We start from the raw sequence: 22,334 nt of genomic DNA on the forward strand, positions 1-22,334 counted from the left end.
GTGTTTGAAAGTAGTTTATTTACATTGTTCTCTGTAAATGAAGTATTTTTGGGGGGTAGGTAATAGGATCTAGAAATAAACTTTGAAAAATTTTTTAAGAAGATGTGATTTCCTGAATTAGTGCTAATATCGAGTGGCATAATTTCAGAAGAGTTCATCAGCTTCTGGAGTCCGTTTCTTAAATATGATTATGTGATGGCTTTCTGTGCTCTTCCTTTATTTTTGTACAGGTCCTGACCTCTTAGGTGTTGGTTCTTTACTGAAGAAATACACTGCTCTTCTGTGCACACACATTGGTGATATACTTCCTGTGGCAACCAGCATTGCTTGTACCAGTCATAGGCATTTTGCAGAAGTATCTTGTGTCGTGGATGGAGATTTAACAGGTAGGGTTTTACTTGTCCTCTTTTCTTCCCCTTCCATGGCATTTTAAGACTTTCTTGAAAGTTTGAAATGACTGAGGAGGAGTCAGTGTAATTTTTTGGTTAATGGGAGAAAAGGAGGGAAAATTCAGTGAGGAAGGCAAGAGCTTTGTACTGAACACTAGTCAAAGGCAGAATATGTTGATAGCGATTTACTTCTGCAATGCAGTGAATGTAGAACTTGAACTGAATGTGATTATCTTCTGTGTTTGTTTTTTTGTTTTAGGCATTCTTCTTCCAGAACTGGTGGTTTCTATAGTGCTACTCCTCAGTAAAAACGCTGGATTAATGCAGGAAGCTGGTGCTATCCCTCTGTTGGCTGGCTTGCTGGAACATCTAGACAGATTTAACCACTTAGCCCCTGGAAAGGAAAGGGATGACAATGAGGATTTAGCATGGCCAGGAATAATGGGTATGAACTTAGCAGCATCTGGACTACTTTCATAAAGTAGCTGTATAAAAATGGTGACTGTTCATGAACTACTCTCAGGAAGGGAATCCTACTTGACAGTACAAAGTTTCATTAACCAAATTATGTGGCAGTCATAGGGCTGTATTTATTTCTGTCAGTACATTCTTAAGGAAGTTACCTATAGAGGTAGCATTAAGCAGAGTACAGATGCAACTTTTTCAAGAAGTAGTTCACGTAGTTTCGCATTTTGACTGAGAAAAGTTGCAGTGAAAACCTGAGTAGTACATTTAGGCATTTTGTTACTAAATTCTGTTTGTAATACAAAGGATGAGTAACGTGAAAGCTTTGAAATAAGGAATTTTTATTTTCTCAGGGCACTTTGTAATATAAGCTGTGTCTGTGGTCAAAAGAAAGGCTTCTTTTATATTAAAATAATCTGAACTTAAGATGAAGTGAAATACACAGCAAATTCCTTGCAGGCAAGTGAATAATAAAACCAAAGTAATTTGGAGGAAGATGCAATTAGAACAGTGATTTACCAGAAAACTGATTGTTCTGCTCCACCTCCACGCAAAACAGCCATATATCTGGGCAGTGCTAGGTGACATTAAAGATTAGTGCATAGAAGAACACAGTATTCAGACAATTTAATTCTACAATATGTAGACAGGAACATATTAATGGCCACTTTTACTTCTGAGCATATAAAATAATAAGCAGGTTTTGAAAAGATGTGAAGAATTGGTTTAGGCAACTATTAAAAGAATGTTCAGAAAAAAAACCCTTACTTTCTGATTTTCTGCTGATAAATTCTCTTTTCTGTTTTATGAGGATAGGTTCATTTTTTACTGGCCAGAGTTGCAGAAATAATGAGGAGGTGACACTTATACGTAAGGCTGACCTGGAGAACCACAACAAAGACGGAGGATTTTGGACAGTGATCGATGGGAAAGTGTATGACATCAAGGACTTCCAAACCCAGTCTTTAACTGGCAGTAGCATACTCGGTGAGACTTTTCATCTGACTTAGACACAAATTACTTTTGTTTCAAAACTAGATGGAATTAAAAGGATTTTAGATACTGTATTGACTACTTCATTCTTTCATTAGCTCAGTTTGCTGGTGAGGACCCAGTTGTTGCTCTGGAAGCTGCTTTGCAATTTGAGGACACGCGGGAATCAATGCACGCCTTCTGTGTTGGCCAATATATAGAGGTAAAAATGTTACCGATGGATAAATGCTTACTGAAGTCAAGCATTGCTTTGCTGTCAGATTTTATTGGAGCTCAGTTCAAGCTTAAAATTGCTCTTTTTTTTGTGCAGCCTGACCAGGAAGTGATTACAACGCCAGATCTCAGCACTTTGTCATCGCCTCTGATAGACACAGAACGGAATTTGGGTCTTCTCCTCGGGCTGCATGCTTCCTACCTGGCAATGAGCACACCACTTTCTCCTCTGGAAATTGAATGTGCCAGTAAGCAGGATGTCATTTTGAGCTTTAATAAATGATAAATACTTGTCAAAGCATGCAAGGAAAAGACAAAGGACAAATAAGTGAACTGTAAATTTAGCACTTTCTTATTCTTAACATTAACTACCACACTTAGCAAGATCCTAGTAATTTAGCAAGATTTAAATAGGGATTAAATAATTTTGAGAAGTTGAATTTAGCATTTCATAGTATGCAACGTAAAATAGGAAACAATGCTACACAGTCTCCTATCTCACCAGTTTGTTAGTTAAGAGTGCCTGGATCATGTGGTATTGCATGTTTTCTTATTGGGCGTCTTGGTTTGGTGAATAGAAGGTATAGTTCAATATTAACAGCAGAAAAATTGCTAAGGCCCTATATCTCTAAACATATGATGGCTGCCCTCTTAGTTAATTGTTTCTTGGTTACAGAACCCTTTCTTTTCCTGTGAAAAAATTTCAGCAAATGAGAATCTTGCTAAATGTTGTTGAAGCCTGTGAATGCATTTTATTAGAGGAAATTGAGTCTAGCTTAGTCTTTGATCAGAATATTTACTCATGTTTTCTTTATTTTAGAATGGTTGAAGTCATCTATCTTTTCTGGAGGCTTGCAAACTAGTCAGATTCATTACAGTTACAATGAGGAAAAAGATGAAGACCATTGCAGTTCACCTGGTAACACTACCCCAAATAAATCAAAACTATATACACATCGGTTAACTTTGAGTGACCATTCACAACCCTTTCTCCAGGCTATTGCGGATAATAATATTCAGGATCACACTGTGAAGGTAAGCCCTCAGCAGTTCTGTGCACAGACACTGTTTTTGAAGGGTGGTAGTGGTGGTGAAAATTCTCCAAAGGTTATAGCAAAACAATTGAAAAAGTTATTTCAGAATTACTTTTTGTGAAAGGAATGGTTGACTACTACTAATGGATAAAATATGTATATTTCATTTAATCGCACAACAGTATGTTATTTCTTCAGAATTTCTGAGTGGGAGAACTAAAAAATTTGAATATTCTTGCAAAAAAAATCAGCAATGCATTACTTCTCATGTCAGATTTCAGTAGCATTGAGAGGTCCTGCTCACCTCCAGTTGAACTAAGATGGAGCATTTTTTTCAAGATGCAAATGTATTTTATGTTTCAGATTCACATATGCTTTTGTTTATTTGTCTTAAAATCCCTTTGGGCCTTGAGGTTCAGGTTGGAATTGTGGATATTATGAAAAACCCTGTGATTTGTGTTGATCACTATCTTTTGTAATACATTCAGATTTTCTAACCCTCTGAGTTCAGCTCCTTTATGAAACAAATCCTGAATAGGTGTTTGGGAATATCAATAATGGTGAATCATGATTTATCAGAAGACAGTTGAAAACTGCTGACTATCTCATGAAGAGATCAAAACAGTAGCAGCTTTATTCCTTGAGTCATGTTGCTCTTCATACAGGAGGAAGGGTATAGGGTATTTGTAGTATTGGGTTGTAGTTGCTGTGTGTTAAATTGCACATACTGCGTATTATATCTCAGAATGTTAGTTCAGATTGTGGAGATTATTCAGTGTTATTTAAATGCTGCCTGTGGTATTTTAAATCCTTTCATTGTATTTTAAAACTGAAATTAAACAGAGGCTGTTGTTTGTTTTCTTAGGACTTTTTGTGTCAAATAGAAAGATACTGTAAGCAGTGTCACTTAACAACACCAATCACATTCCCTCCTGAGCATCCCGTGGAAGAAGTAGGACGTCTGTTACTGTGTTGTCTTCTAAAGCATGAAGATTTGGGTAGGTAGGGTTGTGGTGTGTTTGTTTTGACCAGTTTAAACTCTGTTCTGGATGGTTTTGGAAATGCATATTCAAACGTTATCTTTTCCCACTTAGGTCATGTAGCACTGTCTCTTGTTCATCCTGGTACCCTTGGAGTTGACCAGGTAAAGCACAAAACCTTACCGAAATCTGTAGTGGATGTGTGTCGTGTTGTCTACCAAGCAAAATGCTCACTGATTAAGGTAAGCCTCTTAGCTGCTGATATTAAGATTAATTTTCATTTGAAGTGTTTTATTAAAAAGTTATATATTGTTCATTTTATTGTGTAATATAGAGTAATTTAATCTTTCAATGTCTTTTTTAGACACATCAGGAACAGGGGCGTTCTTACAAGGAAGTTTGTGCTCCTGTCATTGAGCGTTTGAGATTCTTATTCAATGAGCTGCGTCCTGCAGTTTGCAATGATCTCTCTATAATGTCCAAGTTTAAACTCCTCAGTTCCTTGCCCCGATGGCGAAGGGTAGCTCAGAAAATCATTAGAGAAAAAAGGAAAAAAAGAGGTAAGGCAGAATTAATGTTGTATTCTCTTAGAAACAATGAAAGTCCATTTTATTTCAAGGTTTACTGCTATATGAGACTCTCCATAAAGCATCAAAGTCATTTGCTTTCTGCTGCTTTTTCATAAGGTTTCCTAAACCAGTGGTTGCATGTCAGATCCTACAGCAAGAACTGGCAAACAAAAGTGTCAAGTTTAGTTTGGTGTGTTTCCTCATGTTCCAGTGTATTAAAAATGATCCTTCAGTATCAGGCCCTCTGAACTGGTTTTAGTAACATTCCACTGGAAGTGACATCTTTTTAGAAGTCATGTTTTATTCAAGTGTAGTCAAACAGTGATTTAACTGGAACTAAATTAATGTGGTGAGTAGACACCAAAGGACTTTTCAAGTTTGTCTTTAAAGATAAAAGCATATTGCACGTAATACCAGAGTGAATTCAGTAATAATTGGACATAAAGTTCACCAAGAATACATTTCCATTTTATTACAGGCAGATCTTAAGCATTCTGTATGCTTAGCTTATCATGCAAACATTTTTAAAAATGTAATGCTGTAAAATCTGATCAGACTGCATGAAAAAATAATACCTTTTTTTTTTTTTTTTTTTTTTATTAATAGTGCCAAAAAAATCTGAATCTGCTGATGTAGAAGAATCCAAAATAGGAAATGAAGAGAGTGATTTAGAAGAATCTTGTGTGGTACCTCACAGTCCTGTACCGATAGATAAAAAGCCCATACCGATCAAATCACCCAAGGTATGATATCAGATTTTGAATCAACCTTGGCAATAAAAATAACAAGAGAAAAAAGAATGAGCTAAAGTATGATTGTTATAACTTGACATTTAGTGTTCCGATAATGGTGCTTGGGATGTACAATTAAGTGTGACATCTTGTTTCAGTGAAGCCTGGAATGATTTTTAAAAAATAAGCTTGTACTATGTATTTAAAGATACCTTCTCTAATTTTTAAATTATTGATGATCTTAGATAAAGCTTCATTTCAAAATAAAATGTTGTGATGGTTTACTTCCCCTTTTTTTGAACATTAACGCATTTGAAATTTTATGTAGCACAAATAAAAAAATTAATGAGTTAAAATAATGCTAAGCTCTTTCCTGACTTTAAAGAAATTTTCAGTTCCCCCTCCCAGTATTTTAAATTTGGAAATTGTTTTGCATGAAGTGACTTACATTTTCAATAATTTAAAATTCTTTTAAAAAGTTTTAACAGGCTGCCTTCTTGTTTTGCAGGATAAGTGGCAGCCGATTTTGAGTACAGTTACAGGTGTCCACAAATATAAATGGTTGAAGCAAAATGTTCAAGGATTATATCCGCAGTCTGCTCTCCTTAACACCATTGTTGAATTTGCACTTAAAGAAGAGCCAGTGGATGTAGAAAAAATGAGAAAATGTTTATTAAAACAGGTAACATGAACAAAAATGTGCCACTTACATAATTACTAGCAGTTTACATAAGTATGACAATTTGTTTTTTCTCTTTGACAGTTGGAAAGAGCAGAAGTTCGTCTGGAGGGAATAGACACTATTCTGAAATTGTCAGCTAAAAATTTTTTGCTCCCATCTGTGCAGTATGCTGTGTTCTGTGGATGGCAGAGGCTTATTCCAGAAGGAGTCAATATAGGGTAAAGCTAGTGTTCCTTTCACTTCCACAATTTCTGAATAAGAAAACAGTACTTACTTTTGTTGTTGTTTTTCTTTGAAGGGAGCCTCTTACCGACTGCTTGAAGGATGTGGATCTGATCCCACCATTTAACAGAATGCTGCTGGAAGTAACTTTTGGAAAGTTGTATGCATGGGCAATTCAGAATGTCCGGAACATCTTGCTAGATGCTAATGCAAAGTTTAAAGAACTAGGTGAATCTCATCTTGTTGCTGTTTTCTGTGGAGAAAACTGTTTAACGTTAATAGTATTGCTTATTTTTTTTTAAAGTTCCCTATGATTAGGATGTTGAAATCCGTTCCCTTGATTTGTTTCTGTGTGTTGTTCCAATCTTCCCACGTTTACCCCTGTTAATTCACTTTTCAATATTTGAGTATAATGCTGATTTCCCAGCAACAAGTGATTGATTACTCATTAGTAACATTTTAGCATTAAAATACAAATTATAATCAGTTCATATAATCAGGAACTTCAGCTTGTAAGTTCTCAAAGCCAAGCAAGGAATAAAAATATTTTAAACCATCATTCTAACAAATCTATAACCCTATTCTATTGTAGCTCCCAAATGTCAGCTGACTTTGTTATTTATTTTACATTTGAACTAGGTCTGCAGCCTGTTCCTCTTCAAACAATTACTAATGAGAATCCAGCAGGACCAAGTCTTGGAACTATTCCACAAGCACGTTTTCTGCTGGTCATGCTGAACATGTTGACGCTGCAGCATGGTGCGAATACCTTGAGCCTCCTCCTCAATTCTGGCATGCTGGCCTTGACACAAACCACACTGCGGCTGATAGGTACGCTTCTTCTTTCTTACTTGGAAGAAAACATTTGGTTTTTTCACCTGTTGATGTACCCAAATCATAGAATCACTTTGCTGCTTGAAGATAGTGCTTAATGCTATTACCCTGATACAAAAAGCAGATCTGCAAGCATGATTGAGAAGGAGGTTAATTTAATTAGAGCCTTTATTCAGTCGTCTTTTTTTTTTTTTTTTTGATTAAGTGTTTGCTTTGGCCGTTCTTTGCGAAAATTTCAGTTAATGTGTAGTTTTGGTGGAACTGTTGCAAATAAATTAAAAATGGAAAATTTAAAATTAAAGTAGTAAAACTGCCTAATCTCTACTCTCCATTTCATTTTTTCTACATATGAAAAATGTTCCCAGTCTGCATATTTATACTTGAAGCTTTCTTTGTTCTGTTATAGAAGTTCTCTGGTGTGTTTTGCTATGATTCGAATTGCCATGGTTTTTCTCTCTCTGTTTTCTCAGATAATGGCAAACATTTGTTCCTGTAACTTGTGTTTAACTGGAGTGTGCACCAAAAGTTTTTAAAAAACTATTTGTCATCATTATTAATGTCTCTTATTTGTCATTTGTTTTTCATTCAAAATTATGTATTTCAATTCCTGTGCATTCAAAACCATTACACCCCAGTTTTCCAAAAGGTCATTTGACTTATCACCTGCTAGTCAGTATCCGCGATTGTTACTGCTTTTATGTTACAAAGTTTATGTGCCTGTAGGTTTGTGTGACAAAGGTACATAAATACGTGTGTAGCTGGATTTTATCTCTTTTGTGTTTTTTCCGTGTTAGGACCCAGTTCTGATAATATTGAAGAAGATATGATTGCCTCTTCTCATGGGGCTTCTGCCACGGTCCTAGAAGAGTCACGAAAGGAAACTACTCCTGTTCAGCTCCCTGTTTCTGGACCAGAGCTGGCAGCCATGATGAAAATTGGTACCAGGGTGGTGAGAGGGGTAGACTGGAAATGGGGTGATCAGGTACAACTTCTTTCATACACGTTTTGGATGTGTTATCTCATGTCTTTGTTCAGTAGACTGTCTGTGAGGTTTCTGGTTAGTCAAACTTAAGGGCATTTTACATTCCAAAAATGTTGAACTAAGGATATGGGAATTCAACAGAAAATAAACCTTGCATACCAGCTGATCCTCAGACATCAGAGGGGCTGGTTGCAGCTGGGTAATTTCTGATTACAGCCCAGTTTAGCATTGTAAGTCTTGCTGGGTTTGGAGGAGAACTTCCATGAGCACAGAAGCATAAATAATGCAGTTTACCAGGGCAGTTCTCTAGGTCTGATGGATTCAGTAAGGGCTTGCACAATCCTGATTCACAAATAGTGTGGTTAATTGAAGCACTGGAAAAGTAGGCTCAGGATTGCTGGTGATAAGTACAGAGTGTTAGTATGTGTTGTGACACACATCTGTATCTATGTGTATATAAATTAATATTCCTGGGTGTGCTCCAGTGCTGTTGGAGATGCAAAGCTCACATAAAGGCTTCTCTTTGGGAAAAGAAGAGACGTAGTCTGTCAACAGATCTTGAGCAGGCAGAATTTCCTCCCTCCAGCCCTTTTTGCCCCTGAAGCCACTCTTCTATGCTGTGAATTTTAGCCTGTCCCAGTGGAAGGGGATAGGTGGGGTTTGGTGACTTTGGCCATACATGCATTATTACACATCCCATGTTTCCTTCATCTGCATCCTGAGGGGTGCCTAAGTTAAAAATAGGGCTTAATGAGGGTCTTGGTTACTTTTTGTCAGAGTTTATAGTTGACAAAAGAGGTAGAATAAATACCGTGGTCCTCCTCCACGTACCGAGGCAGCAGTAGGGGCTTTCTGACATTGATCAGTGGGTCTTTGTGTGCATCTCCTGGATATATTCTCCTGAATGAACTGGATTTATAACAAGGGGTGAAGGGAATGGGGCTGTTGGTTGGGCCCAGGTGCCCTTCTGTGCCTCACTGAAATGTGAGAGCCCCGTGTCACTCCAGATGTCACTCAGTTGTTAGGCCTTGCTGGAACCAGGTGCAAGATAAGCAAGAGCCCCAGCTCGTGTTTTTCACAACCAGCTTTATCAATCCTTCATTGTCTTACAGCAACGCTGTGCAATTCTGACTATTTGCCACAAAACCCTTGGGGAATTAACATAAAAAATGTTAATTATTTGTTCAGCTTCATTTTTGGAGATGTTTAAAATTCTCTTTTAGTGAGACTCTGCTAGTTTAATCATTTAAGAGGAAATAACTAATATTTGCTATATTGGTATACATTTCCAACTATGTAGACCATAACTTCTACTTATGTAAGACATAGTTAAAAAAAAAAAACCTAATCATCAGTGTCCAAATATGCAGCTTACTGGGGTGATTGTTTTGAAAATTGTGAAATGCTTTTGAACTTCATGCTTAATTTTTGAAACCCCACTGAATGTTTACTGCCTTATCATTGGGCTAGCAGCAAAAAGAAGCAACTGCATTATTATTGTATGAGCTTTGGGTATGAATTATTGTTGTTGATTGAGAGTAATTTGAACCTCTCTCTTGTCAGGATGGACCCACACCAGGTTTGGGTCGTGTGATCGGAGAATTGGGAGAAGATGGCTGGATTAGAGTGCAGTGGGACACTGGAAGTACAAATTCTTACAGAATGGGAAAAGAGGGAAAATATGATCTCAAACTAGCTGAGCCACCACCTGCAACACAGCCCACAACAGAAGATTCAGATACTGAGGATGATTCTGGTAAAAAAAAAACAAAAAATTATAAAAGTGGAGGCACAGTTTGAGTGGAATTTTAAAATTGCTATCATGTAATATAAAATATTTTTTCACAGGAGGAAGTGTTTCATTAAAGAAGATTAATTTAATAGGTGTACACTTCTGACCAGAATCTTTCTTAATATAACTTTACTGTGAGAAAAGAAGATAGGCAAGATGGTGTCACACTTGTTGTATATTTATGGGTCAGAGAAAATAGTATTGTTCAGTTGAAACAGTTTCAGTTACAGATACCTGGAGGTATTCTTTTAACGTATGTTAATAGCATTCTAAAGTGGGATTTTTATATGGCCTAATTATGCAGTTAGTCAGAGTGTTTCCCTGTTCTTGGCCATACTTTGGAATTCCTTTCAACTGGGTACTGCTGGAGAAAAACTTGAGAATATATGTGTAAAGTACCTGGTTTATATTTTGCTCTTGGAGTTAGCAATAAGGAATCTTAGGTCAGATGATCTCAGAGAAAATATTTATGACAAATCATTCACATAATGTTTGTTTGAGAACCTTTGTGAAATAAAATAACTCAATATCAATTTATTCCTTTGCCTTCTGTCTCCCTTCAGAAGGAGAACAAGTTGAGAGGAATCCCCACCCTACTTCCATGATGCTGACAAGTACTGTGAACCTGTTGCAGACACTGTGTCTCTCTGCTGGTGTCCATGCTGAAGTCATGCAAAGTGATGCTACTCGGACTTTGTGTGGTCTACTCCGTATGCTTGTGGAGAGTGGAACAATGGATAAATCAGGTATATTACACAGCAGCAGTCTGGTTGAGCTGTGTCCTTCTGTTTTGTGCTTTGTTGTCTTGTAAGTTTGTAAATCTTTTCTTACTAGTTTTTAATCCTTTTAAGGCTAGAGGCTAGAAAATGCCTTTTCAGAGCTTTTAAAATCCTTATTTTTAAAGGTAACCTAAGTGATTCTGTGCATTCTTAGAATATAAACAGTAAAAACAGAAGAAATGCATGAGATGTGAATTGTTGACTTAGACAATTAATTTATTGGCAGCCTTTTTGTGTTTGGCAACAACAGTATGACTGGGTGTGTCATACTCCTTTTTGTAGATTTTTTGTAATTTCAGAAGTTATGCTGTTAATTACTTTGAAATGAGGAAACAGTGTAATGATGAGACTTGTTTTAAAGGCGTATTTAATAAAATGAATTACAGGCTCTAAAATTGAAATTAATAGATCATGTAAAGACAGTGAAATAGCTTGGTGTTCTGTTTTGTCCAGAAAAGCCCCACGTAGCATATAGAGAACTACATAGCTGGTGGAAAAAGTCAACTGTTACATATATATATATATTTTTTTTTTTTTTTAGCTTCCTTGCCAAATAAGTTAGTTTATAAAGAACAGCATAGGAGTTGGTGCACGTTGGGATTCATTCGAAGCATAGCACTCATGCCTCAGATGTGCAGCACTCTTAGCACATCTCAGTGGATAACTTTGCTAATGAAAATTGTTGAGGGGCATGAATCTTTCACTGCTGCTTCACTACAGAGACAGGTAATGTGTGTATTTCCAAATTACTTCAATAGGCAATAAAAGTAGTACACTTTAGTTGTCTTGAGAAGAAAGGTGAATTTTACAAAACAGCTGGGAGATGTCCATAAATCAGTTTTTAGTTAGCTGGGAAAAAGATAACATTTTCTTTATATTTTGCAATTACTGTTTTAAATTTACATCTCTTGAATTTTGAGACTTCAGGATACTATGGACTCCCTTGTTCTATTGATAGAAAGATCAAAGTAGTGTTCCAAAACTGTGCTTCAGAAACTCCCATATAAGTTGAATAAATGAAAGAATAACAGGTGTATGGTTAGGAAGAAGTTAAATTTCGTTTAAAGTTACCAGGTTGTGTTGTCTACAGTCCCTCTTTCCATAGGAAAGCGTTAATATTATTTAAACTACAGTCTCTCTTAAGAAGTGACATCTTTGCATCCTATTTTAGTATTGAATTTCTCTTGTCATCTTTCCTGTTTTCTCATTTCTTCCTTTCTTTTTAATTTTTTTCTCTTTTTTTTCTTTCTCTTTTGCCCTTCCTTAGTGTCTTGTTAGTGCCTTTTATGTGAGACTGAAAAAAAACTGTGTTATGGAGTAACTCTGCCAAATTTGAAGGCTTGGTGAACAAAAGATCATCTTATTCTTTTCCTTGATAAGCCATCAGCATTTGTTAACTAAAGCCTTGTATCATAAAGGCCTGTTCATTTTTGTGTGATCTTCCAGTAAATTCTTGCCAGTATTTTTAATATGTTGAGACTTCTACTATTGTTGGGAAAGATGAGACAGGGAAAGCTCCTACATACTATCATCCACGACTTAGTGCAGTATAGTCATCTGTGCTGTTCAGAGAACACTCAAGAGAAGTGATCATTCCTCATGTACCAGCACTTAACTTAAGGACAATGAAAAGATGAAACCTTCAGGTTCTATAGAGCTATGTTATTGACAGAACTTTGCAAGAGGAGAGTTCTCTTTGCTGTTAGTCACGTGTATTGGTCGTCTGGGTAGAAGATGAGGAAGCTCAAAACCTGAAATACTCCTACTCAACATATGCAATTCCCTCTGCTCTTTGATAGTGCAGTGCTGCACCTTCCCCTGTTCCTTGTCAGTACTGCACTGAGTGTCTGGGTTCAGAGATGCCAGACTGTTCTTCTGTACTGTGTTGGAGGCCCTATTTTCACTATGGCTACTTTTGAGTGTCACTGCGGCTGCTGTTGCCTGCCATCCACCACTCAGCTAGCTCATGAACTTTAACTGTTATAGCTTCTTTGCAGAACACTTGGAAACTTTCATTCTGAAATACATCTTAGTACTAATTTCTGAGCCTGCAATCTGAACAGATTTTCCCATTCTGTATTCCTGTTTTTCCTATTTGCTTTTGTTTCTCAGTATGCATGTGTCTCATGTCCTAAGTATTGAAGAGATTGGTTCACTAATATAATGTGCTATTAGAATTGTTACCAACTCTATCCACTTCTTTTAAAATATCCCTTAGCAAACTCAAGATCACTAGCTCTGTAATTTCCACAGCTGGAAAGAAATCAGCATTGTAGAAAAAGCTACAAAGGAAAACGAGCTTTAAAAATGTTGTTCTTCTGTACTTAATATGTTTAAAAGTTTCTTTAATATTTGATGTTAGACTAGACTAACACTAGTTTTGTTCTCCTTTTAGATCCTTGCTGTACATTTATTAAAAGCAGTACTTCCATCCTGGGATAAAAATGAAAGGTCAAGAGACATGAAATTTCTTGTGGAAAAACTGTTTGGATTTTTAGGGAGCCTGCTTAGTACTTGTTCTTCGGATATCCCACTACTCAGAGGTAGAGGAATTTTTCCCTCAGTGGCTTATTTTTATGTATGGCAAATGTGTGCATTAAACTCAAAACTGTTGTGCCACTGTTTTGTCTTTCCAGAATCTACTCTGAGGAGGAGAAAGGCCAGGCCCCAAGCATCTCTAACTGCCACTCACAGTAGTACTTTAGCAGAAGAGATAGTGGCACTGCTGAGGACGCTGCATTCGCTCAGCCAGTGGAATGGACTCATAAACAAGTACATCAACTCTCAGCTAACCTCCATCACCCACATCTTTGCAGGAAAACAGTCAGAAGGGGTAGTTTCCACGTTTTAAAATAAGCTCATTTTTATAGCAATATTTATTTTGAAATTATAAATACTAAATCTTTGTAAACAATATTAAGCTTAATATTGAAACCATTTTTCTATTTTTATATATATTTTTGTTGTAATTTCTAAGTTGCAATTTGTGTGATTAATTTTGTATTTTAAAGCAGATAGAAGGGTGTGTTTTCTCCCTACAGTTAAATTTTATTGTTCTTTGTTAGGCTGTGTTGGATGACTACTTCCCTGACACTGAGAATCCAGAGGTGGGAGCTCTGATGGCAGTCTTGGCTGTGATTGGTGGCATAGACAGTCGCTTGAGACTGGGTGGACAAGTAGTTCATGATGAATTTGGAGAGGGCACGGTGACACGCATCACCCCGAAAGGGAAAATCACTGTGCAGTTCTATGACATGAGGACGTGCAGAGTGTGCCCTCTGAACCAACTGAAGCCAGTAAGTTTGATTTAGTAAGGCTTTAATACTGGGAGGGTTTAAAACTCTAATAGAGACCAAAGAAAACATTTGTTCTTCATTGGCTAAATACACTGACATTCAACACACAGTGCTCTAAATGCACATCTAAGATGGTCCTCATGCAAACCTCTGTAGAGCCTTTAAATCCCATCCTCATTTGCTGGGGAAGTGGAAGGAAGAGGGATTTAAGCAGGAGTTGTTTGACATGAGGTAAAATCCCAAGTTATTGCAATGTTGTTTATAGCTCTTAGATGAGGGGAACTTTCTGTTTAACTTGATTTGCAAACATTTCTACATTTGCTAATGTAGAAAGTCTTGGGTCTTTGCAATTGAATCTTGATTAAGTTGATACAACCTTAGTGAAAGCACAGGCCAAGTGCTTGATCTGCTTCAGAGTCTGGAGTTCTTTCTTGTTCTGACTCTTCTGCTTTTTCACCAAGAAGAGCTGCAATTGTGTAGTACAAATATAGGTTTAGGAGCTCTGTAGGGAATAGAAATCCTCTCTATCTGTTCTTTGTCAAAAGCAGTAAGACAAATGCTGCTTTTCCTCTTCTGCGGTTAATAACCATTGAAACTTTTTAATGACTTGGCGAGATTTTAGGAAAATGCTTACATGGTTTTTTTGTTAGTTTTTTTGTCTGGTTCTTTCCCTACTGTCTAGCTTCCTGTTGTGGCTTTTAATGTGAACAACTTGCCTTTCACTGAACCTATGCTATCCATTTGGGCTCAACTAGTAAATCTGGCTGGAAGTAAAATAGAAAAACAAAGAATGAAGTCTCCCAATCAAGGTCTTTCAGGTACAGTTGGGGGCTTCTTGCTGTTTGTTTTCTTTGAAAGTAGATGCATATGCTCTGAGAAAAATACTAGTATCAGCAAACATAGATAAGGAAAAGGGTCTCCTGGAAGCTTACCTGTTTTCTTATTCAGCACTGGATAAAAGGCACTTAAGAGACAAGTTCAGCTAGATGGTGAATTGCTCAGCACTGTAAGTGAAGTATCTTTGATGGGAAAAAATAAATAAGATCTGGGGCTTATCTTCCTCTATTGAGTTGTTTGAAATCTGGGTCCAAGTAAGATCTCAACTGCACTTACTGTGTTGTAAATCAGCTGTATGATTGTCCAGGGTGTGGAAGGTAAGAAGGCAGTGTTTTTAGTACCATGAGTCATACAATGTGTGCACACTTTTGATCCATGTGCTATTTAAACTGACTCCTGTAAGCAGTACACAGTGAATTAAGATGGAAACAGATGTTTGGGCTGAGTTTGTATGAATGATAATCTTTCTTCTCTAATACAACAGATTTCTAGCACTAATGGCTGCTTAATATTTCTGATAGGTCAAGTTGATCTGGATCTGCTGCGGTGCCAGCAGTTAAAGCTGTACATACTAAAAGCAGGACGAGCTCTGCTTTCTCACCAGGATACGCTGAGGCAGATCTTATCTCAGCCAGCTGTTCAGGAGTCTGCATTAAATCCTGCAGGTATTCTGAGATGCTACCTGACCGTGCTGGTCTTTGTTTAAATGGTAGATAGAGTATGGGACCATAAACATTGCTAGTGGCAGTTGGACAGTAGAAATTCAATTTGCTCTCTAAAGATTAAAAATTAAAATTCATGCATGTTTTAAGCCTCTATGGTAAAAAGATTTTGAATTTTTAACTTAAGTTTCATGAACTAATGAATGACAAGTGTTGGAAGCTTGAAATACTGAAGCTAGCTAAATTTGTAGGTCTTCTATAGTTAGTAAGCTTTGTAAGTAATTTTAAAGTACTTAATACTTTTTGCAGTTGTTTATTTTTCTGCTTCAAAAGTTTAAATTGGCTATTGATTTTACTTAAAATGTCTTGCGGTTTCAATAGAAATACAATTTCTTAAGCGTAAATATCAAAAGAGTTGAAGGAGTTGTAGTTCTAATAATATGAATTATTTCTTCTACCTGCATTCTGCATATAAAATATATAAATAACTGTCAGCTTTCAGGATGGCTATCAATGTGTTTTGGAGTATATATTAATTCCTTGGGTATTTGTGAAGCATGCAGTATCTTTAAATATAGTAATACATTTGTCTTATATGGATATTTCTGTGGGACTTTTTGTCAATTTCCAGATTTTAAGTCAACAGGGTTTTTTTTAGGAGTGGTGCATGGTTTCACTCATCATTTTTAACGGGGAAAAAGTACCACTTTTTTTAACCATAGCAATGTATGTTGTGGACTATTAACTGTTTTATGAGGAGAGAACATTTTCATGTTATAGTCACGGTAAAGATTTAGGAAACTCAAATATTTATGGCAACAGGAATACAAAATTAAATATGAAAGGTGTAGAATTGTGAGCAAATTCATTCAATAAAAGTATGCTCTTTTGAAGGGACAATGAATACCTAAAGGGAGCTCTTCCCAAGAGGTACATTATAGGGAAAATTACTCCTGTAATTAATGCATTGTATTTTGAAGGAAATCCAAAAAGCATGCATCATGGTTTTGGGATCACTAAAATTCTTGATTGTCTGTATCAAGTGGTTTATCCTGGAAGTACCTCGAACTAATAGTCTTATTGCAAAAAAGATAGACTCAAAAGACACAAGGTGCAAATTCACTGTCTACTGAGTAGTTTCAGTTAGACATGTCTTAGGTATATTTTAATAAATACATTGTTTATCTATAAATTTTGTAGTTGCTTTTTTGAATGAAGATTGTGGTACATATGGCTTAATATTAAATGTGTTGTATCTCTGGAGAAGAAACGTGAAAAATCAAAAGACCTAGAATACGTTTCCTGATTGGCCAGGTTGTTACATGGTTTTGGTTAAAACAATGTTTTTCTTTAAGAGGATGGAGCAGTTGCCTCTCCCGACATAGGAGATATGTCCCCTGAAGGACCTCAGCCTCCCATGATCCTTTTGCAGCAACTTCTGTCAGCTGCTACACAGCCATCACCTGTGAAAGCCATATTTGACAAACAGGAGCTTGAGGTAGAGTCTGTGTTTTCTGCTAAGTAACCTAGGAAATAAATAACTCCATATAATTCACATTCCAGTTGAAGTCTATTAAGCTATAGGTTTAAAAAAAGAAGTGACACAGGACCCTTTTGGGCATATAATGTTTAATTTAAGGCATGCACATTCACATGCACAAATGTACCACATATTGTTGTTTTGCTTGTACTGATTTATTTGTTCTCCTCTAGGCTGCTGCTTTGGCAGTGTGCCAGTATCTTGCTGTAGAGTCTACACATCCTTCAACACCACTGTTTGAAGACTGCAGCTCTAGTGAAGCTACAACACCCATCACAGTGCAACATATCCGACCCACAAAAGTGAAGAAACGCAAGCAGTCTCCAATTCCGCCCCTCCCCATTGTAGTTCAACTTATGGAAATGGGATTTCCTAGGAAAAACATAGAATTTGCACTAAAATCTCTGTCAGGAACCTCTGGAAGTGCTTCTGGATTACCAGGTATTTTGTTTAGTAAATTTAATAATATTTGAAGGAATAGAAGAGTTGCAAGCTGATTAAAACTACTTAGGAGGGAGCAGTTGTTATCCTCTTTTTGGATACAAAAGAATGTCAGAGAATCCCTTGGAGACAAACTGAGTTTGTTTTCTGTGTCAGGAGTGGAAGCCTTAGTTGGCTGGTTGTTGGATCACCCTGATGTTCAAATTACGGATCTTTCTGATGCTGATACCATCTCTGATGAATATTCAGATGAGGAAATAGCAGAAGAAGTGGAAGAAGCTGAAGCTGCTTGTCCTGTTGTGAGTATTAACTTAGTAAGCTTAAGTTACGCTAGCTAGCTATAAATTTTGTAATTCTTCCCTTTTTGGGAAAATGGACAGTACAAGGACAACCTGCTTTTCCAAGCTTTCAAAACAGTAACAAGGATCATGTTTGCCCTGTGTTTCTAAGACAGTACATAAAACAACTGAGAATAATCCATAAATACTTCATGAGTTAGCACAGGGGAGAGTAGAATGCTGGTAGGTGTTTCACAGGTGGTAGTTCCAAGTATCCCCAAGAGATGCTCTTAGTTTCTTCAAAAACAGTTGATGTTACACTGTAGTATGGCAAACAAGTCTATTAAATAACTTAGCCTTTTCCATATAAAAGCTTTTTCCGCTTACTGATGATAAAATTACTGTTAAAGTGCCTGTTGAGTGTGATAGCTTTAATGTGAATTTACACTAATCTTATGTTGACTTTCAAGAACTGTTTCAAAAAAGGACTTATCAATAAAATTAAATATGTTTTATATTTCCGTTTATCCTTGAAGGACTTACGTTTTCTTGCACATGTGGGATTTTATAATTGAAATTAATGCTTTATATTTTGAAGGAAATAAATTTGACAGCTTTTGGTATCTTTATCAGTATTGCAGCGAAAACCTGCTATATATTGCCTTTAATGAAAAAAAAAATAGAACAAACTTGTCTGAAAATTCTCCTTACAGCTGGAATGAAGTAGTTCTCTTGAAAAAAATTAATCAGATCTTTAAAGGAATAATTTTTAATAACTACAGTTCTATTTTTTAGCTTGTTACTATCTAAAGAAAAGTTAGTAAGCTTTAGGTTAGAGATTACCATTCACTCCTTTTTTTTTCTTCTCTCCCAACAAATGTCCTAAGAAGTGAAATGTGAATGTGTATCTTCAAGGCTAATTAGAGTAGTGATAAATCATCTCTGTTCTGATTTTCCTTGGCAATCAGGTTTCATAGAAGCAACTTGCAGCTTCTTTCAAACATTTTGAAAATTTGCATCTATGTTCCTTGATCAGTAATTTTGGAAAGTAAGTTTAAAATTGAAAATCAGGTAGATCATAAATATTATCCTTATAGTGAGTTGAACCTATTGAAGTTTTTTTTTTTCCGTTTTGGCATGCAGCTGGTATATTTTATGGAGTTATTTTTGTTGGGTTATCTTCATTCTTAGCCAACAGTCTTTATTTACCTGACTTGAAAATGAATTTTGTAGTTGTTTCATATTTATTTTGGGTTTTTTTTCCAGACAAGTGGTGCTGTTGTAACAGAGAGCCAGACCTATAAGAAACGAGCTGATTTCTTAAGCAATGATGACTATGCTGTCTATGTTAGGGAGAATATTCAGGTAAGTATGATGATCAAAAGCAACATAGACGCTGCTTTCCTGTTGATGCTAAAGCCTTTACAGAGCTAATGCATTCTATTGTCCTTTTTTCCCTAGGTGGGGATGATGGTTAGGTGCTGCAGAACCTATGAGGAGGTTTGTGAAGGAGATGTAGGCAAAGTTATTAAATTGGATCGAGATGGATTGCATGACCTGAACGTGCAGTGTGATTGGCAACAAAAGGGTGGTACTTACTGGGTCAGATATATCCATGTTGAGCTTTTAGGTGAGTTCTCTTCTGACTACTTTTTAACTAAAAAAGTGAATGGTGGACTAAGGGAGATGTATTTTGGAGGGTGGAAACCCCACTCACTATACATTTATTCTTGGATCTGCTAGGATTCCCACCGCAGAGTTCTGCCTCTCATATCAAGATCGGTGACAAAGTGCGTGTGAAGAGCTCTGTCACCACACCCAAGTACAAGTGGGGATCAGTCACTCACCGGAGTGTAGGCATCGTCAAAGGTGATGTGTGTTCAAAATGGGCCGTGGGGAGGAAGTAAACTCAAAACCACGCAGACTTTTTTCTAGACACAATTAAAAATCACACTGTTTTGTGGAGTATTGTGTGATGGTCGAGAACACAGAATGCATTTGAAATCTGTGGTGAATTCACAGACATGTACTCTGCGGCAGCCTGTTTTGTTAGTGAGGCACTTCATTTGCACACAGTAAAAGTCTTTAAGCATCTCTGCAGCTTCTTGTTGTTGTTCTCTTTTACACTTTGGATGAATGGTTTTCCTTTAAGAAGTAATTGTAACTTGAAGGCTTCATAAGGAAGTGAGGAGAAAGTGGAATGCATTGGTGTCAGGCTGTAAGGGACGTTATTGAGGCAATTTTTGGCACACAAGCTCTTTGAAGAGGTACAGATTTTGGTCATACTGTATTTGTGCTTAGAAGTACGTGCTTACTTGGGAGCTGCTTCTAAATAAAATTAGGAAAAAAATCAAAGTGGAGGAATTGAAATGGAATCCTACCGTAAGGACTTTTCAGCTTCATTTTATAGAGATTTGCAACACTTTGTATTTTCTCCACGTTTTTGTCACAGCATTTAGTGCCAATGGAAAAGATGTTATTGTAGACTTTCCTCAACAGTCACATTGGACTGGCTTGTTGTCAGAAATGGAATTGGTCCCCAGCATTCATCCTGGAGTGACGTAAGTGATGATTTGTTATCTTGTCTCATGTTAATGATTAACTTGTACTGTGTATATATTGACTTGTTCTTCTCTTGTCAAATCAGGTGTGATGGCTGTCAGATGTTTCCTATCAATGGGCCTAGATTCAAATGCAGAAACTGTGATGATTTTGACTTCTGTGAAACGTGTTTTAAAACCAGGAAGCATAACACCCGACATACTTTTGGCAGAATAAATGAACCAGGTAAGTTTTGGAGTCTTAAGTGTTTCTTAGATTAATTTAAAATGCCTTGAAGTGGTTTTGAAAAAAAAACCCAATTTTATATTTCAGCTCCTTAATATGATGAAATTAGTATTCAGATTGACCTCCTAGACAATAAAACATTTATAGCACTGCTACAATTGCATGTGATAGACTACAATGAAACATTAACCCCTAAGCCCTTTTTGTAATGTTAAAAAGTTTTAAAAATATCTGTGACAGTAACTCTACATGTCAGAATGGCATTTTTACCTACACCAAGAGTGAAATGTGTAATTTTCTCATCTTCCTGCCTTTTGCTGTCATCCTGATATACATCATATGTAGATTAATGGAATCCTCATGGTGCCAGGGGCAGCTGGAAATACCCAAGATGCCTTCTTATACCTCAATTGCTCTTCAGCTATTTTGCCTGTCAGTGTGTGATAGCTGTTGCCTCATTTCCTCTGTGATGTGGAGGCTCCAGAGGAGTGTGGTGGGAAAGGGAAGCCTTTTAAAAGGCTCATAATCAGGCATCTTTTTTTCCTAGGGCAAGAACAGCTACAACCGTTTTAGCTCCAAAAAATTTGGGCTTTGCATTGTCATGGAAAACCTGCCTGACATTTCCTTTTATTTCTTTTCCATCCACCTGTCTAACAACTAATCTCACCCTTAGTATTTGCTAGATGATGCTGAGTTCTGGACTAAATTTCTTTATACTTAATTACCAGTGTAATTGTTTTGGAAAATGAATAAACCTAATTTCCCCCTAGAGATTGCAAACATGGATTGCATGTGCATGATGGTTTGTCTAATGGGCAAGAAAGACATTCGTTTAATAAGTCAGTTGATATGGCTGTGCACCTAGAATGGTGTGAATCTGTAATCCTTCCCCTTGCCCTGTGTAGGGCAGAGCAGTAAAAATATTCTTTTCATCAAGATTTCTAGATATTACAAAAGCAGTGACGGAAAGTAGAAGTAAGGTTTTTGCAGGGAAATCTACAGCTCACTAAACCACCTTCCTCTGGAACAAGATTTGAATTTTCCAGTGTTCCAACTTTTCTAGTTCTGTTCTTTGTAGGGGATTTTTGTGGAGGTTTAATTGTGTGTTTTTCATATGCTGTAATGGTGTAAAGAATTTGTGTTCTGTGGGCCTGTATTTTGAATTACATATCATCATAAATTTTGATCTGTATTTTAAAGGGAAGGACCTTTTCAAGTAGGTGTCTAGTCAAGAACTTGTAAAGTTGAAACTCCTTTAGAAAAAGGAGCTTTAAGCATGAGTGTTGTGTACTATATACTATCGCCATGCCAATGTGACATGTGCCTGTGTTCTAAATGTAGCCTACATACCCAAAATGTTGGATTTGTTACATTTCCTTTCAACCTGCCTATGGGTTTCAAAGAAGCAATTTTCTTTGAGAGGTGCATGCTTTATGTGTCACTTTACCACGCAGGTCAATCTCCTGTGTTCAGTGGGCGTTCTGGCAAGCAGCTGAAGAGACGGCACAGCAGCCAGCGAGGAATGTTACTGGATGATTGGTCAAGGATAGTCAAGAATTTGAATGTCTCATCCTCTGTGAATCAGGCTTCCCGTCTTATTGATGGTAGTGAGCAGTGCTGGCAGTCTTCTGGTTCACAAGGAAAGGTAACTTGAAGCCCTAAATGCTTTATTCTGGTATACTTCATGCTTAAAGGGATCTCGCTAGAGCCTTCCCTTCTCCAGGCTGAACAACTGCAACTCTCTCAGCCTGTCTTTGTAGGAGAGGTGATCCATTTCTCTGAATGCTTTAGTGGCCCTCTTCTGACGCACTCTACCAGGTCCATGAGG

The 22,334-nt window shown here is 36.9% G+C and overlaps 1 protein-coding gene across 5 annotated transcripts in view; it reads left to right on the plus strand.

The window, feature by feature from the left end:
- HERC2 (HECT and RLD domain containing E3 ubiquitin protein ligase 2) overlaps positions 1-22,334 on the plus strand; it is a 103,268-nt gene that overhangs the window by 42,422 nt on the left and 38,512 nt on the right. For all 5 annotated transcript variants that reach the window (XR_010742975.1, XM_066313576.1, XM_066313578.1 and 2 more), the window contains exons 22-53: positions 231-386; positions 649-834; positions 1,671-1,841; positions 1,946-2,049; positions 2,158-2,308; positions 2,881-3,095; positions 3,960-4,092; positions 4,189-4,316; positions 4,439-4,634; positions 5,250-5,386; positions 5,883-6,056; positions 6,138-6,274; positions 6,355-6,506; positions 6,918-7,109; positions 7,907-8,094; positions 9,658-9,850; positions 10,450-10,632; positions 11,207-11,391; positions 13,061-13,208; positions 13,302-13,498; positions 13,731-13,961; positions 14,644-14,779; positions 15,320-15,463; positions 16,816-16,958; positions 17,174-17,441; positions 17,598-17,740; positions 18,986-19,084; positions 19,181-19,349; positions 19,463-19,588; positions 20,172-20,280; positions 20,367-20,506; positions 21,961-22,151. Coding sequence is in view for 4 of the 5 variants with exons in the window: in XM_066313576.1 (XP_066169673.1) it covers positions 231-386; positions 649-834; positions 1,671-1,841; positions 1,946-2,049; positions 2,158-2,308; positions 2,881-3,095; positions 3,960-4,092; positions 4,189-4,316; positions 4,439-4,634; positions 5,250-5,386; positions 5,883-6,056; positions 6,138-6,274; positions 6,355-6,506; positions 6,918-7,109; positions 7,907-8,094; positions 9,658-9,850; positions 10,450-10,632; positions 11,207-11,391; positions 13,061-13,208; positions 13,302-13,498; positions 13,731-13,961; positions 14,644-14,779; positions 15,320-15,463; positions 16,816-16,958; positions 17,174-17,441; positions 17,598-17,740; positions 18,986-19,084; positions 19,181-19,349; positions 19,463-19,588; positions 20,172-20,280; positions 20,367-20,506; positions 21,961-22,151 (5,225 nt within the window). In the remaining variant the exon portion in view is untranslated. The remainder of the gene's footprint in view (positions 1-230; positions 387-648; positions 835-1,670; positions 1,842-1,945; positions 2,050-2,157; positions 2,309-2,880; positions 3,096-3,959; positions 4,093-4,188; positions 4,317-4,438; positions 4,635-5,249; positions 5,387-5,882; positions 6,057-6,137; positions 6,275-6,354; positions 6,507-6,917; positions 7,110-7,906; positions 8,095-9,657; positions 9,851-10,449; positions 10,633-11,206; positions 11,392-13,060; positions 13,209-13,301; positions 13,499-13,730; positions 13,962-14,643; positions 14,780-15,319; positions 15,464-16,815; positions 16,959-17,173; positions 17,442-17,597; positions 17,741-18,985; positions 19,085-19,180; positions 19,350-19,462; positions 19,589-20,171; positions 20,281-20,366; positions 20,507-21,960; positions 22,152-22,334) is intronic.

Source organism: Sylvia atricapilla, chromosome 2 (genome assembly GCF_009819655.1).
Source record: "Sylvia atricapilla isolate bSylAtr1 chromosome 2, bSylAtr1.pri, whole genome shotgun sequence".
In the NCBI taxonomy this organism is placed as follows: domain Eukaryota; kingdom Metazoa; phylum Chordata; class Aves; order Passeriformes; family Sylviidae; genus Sylvia; species Sylvia atricapilla.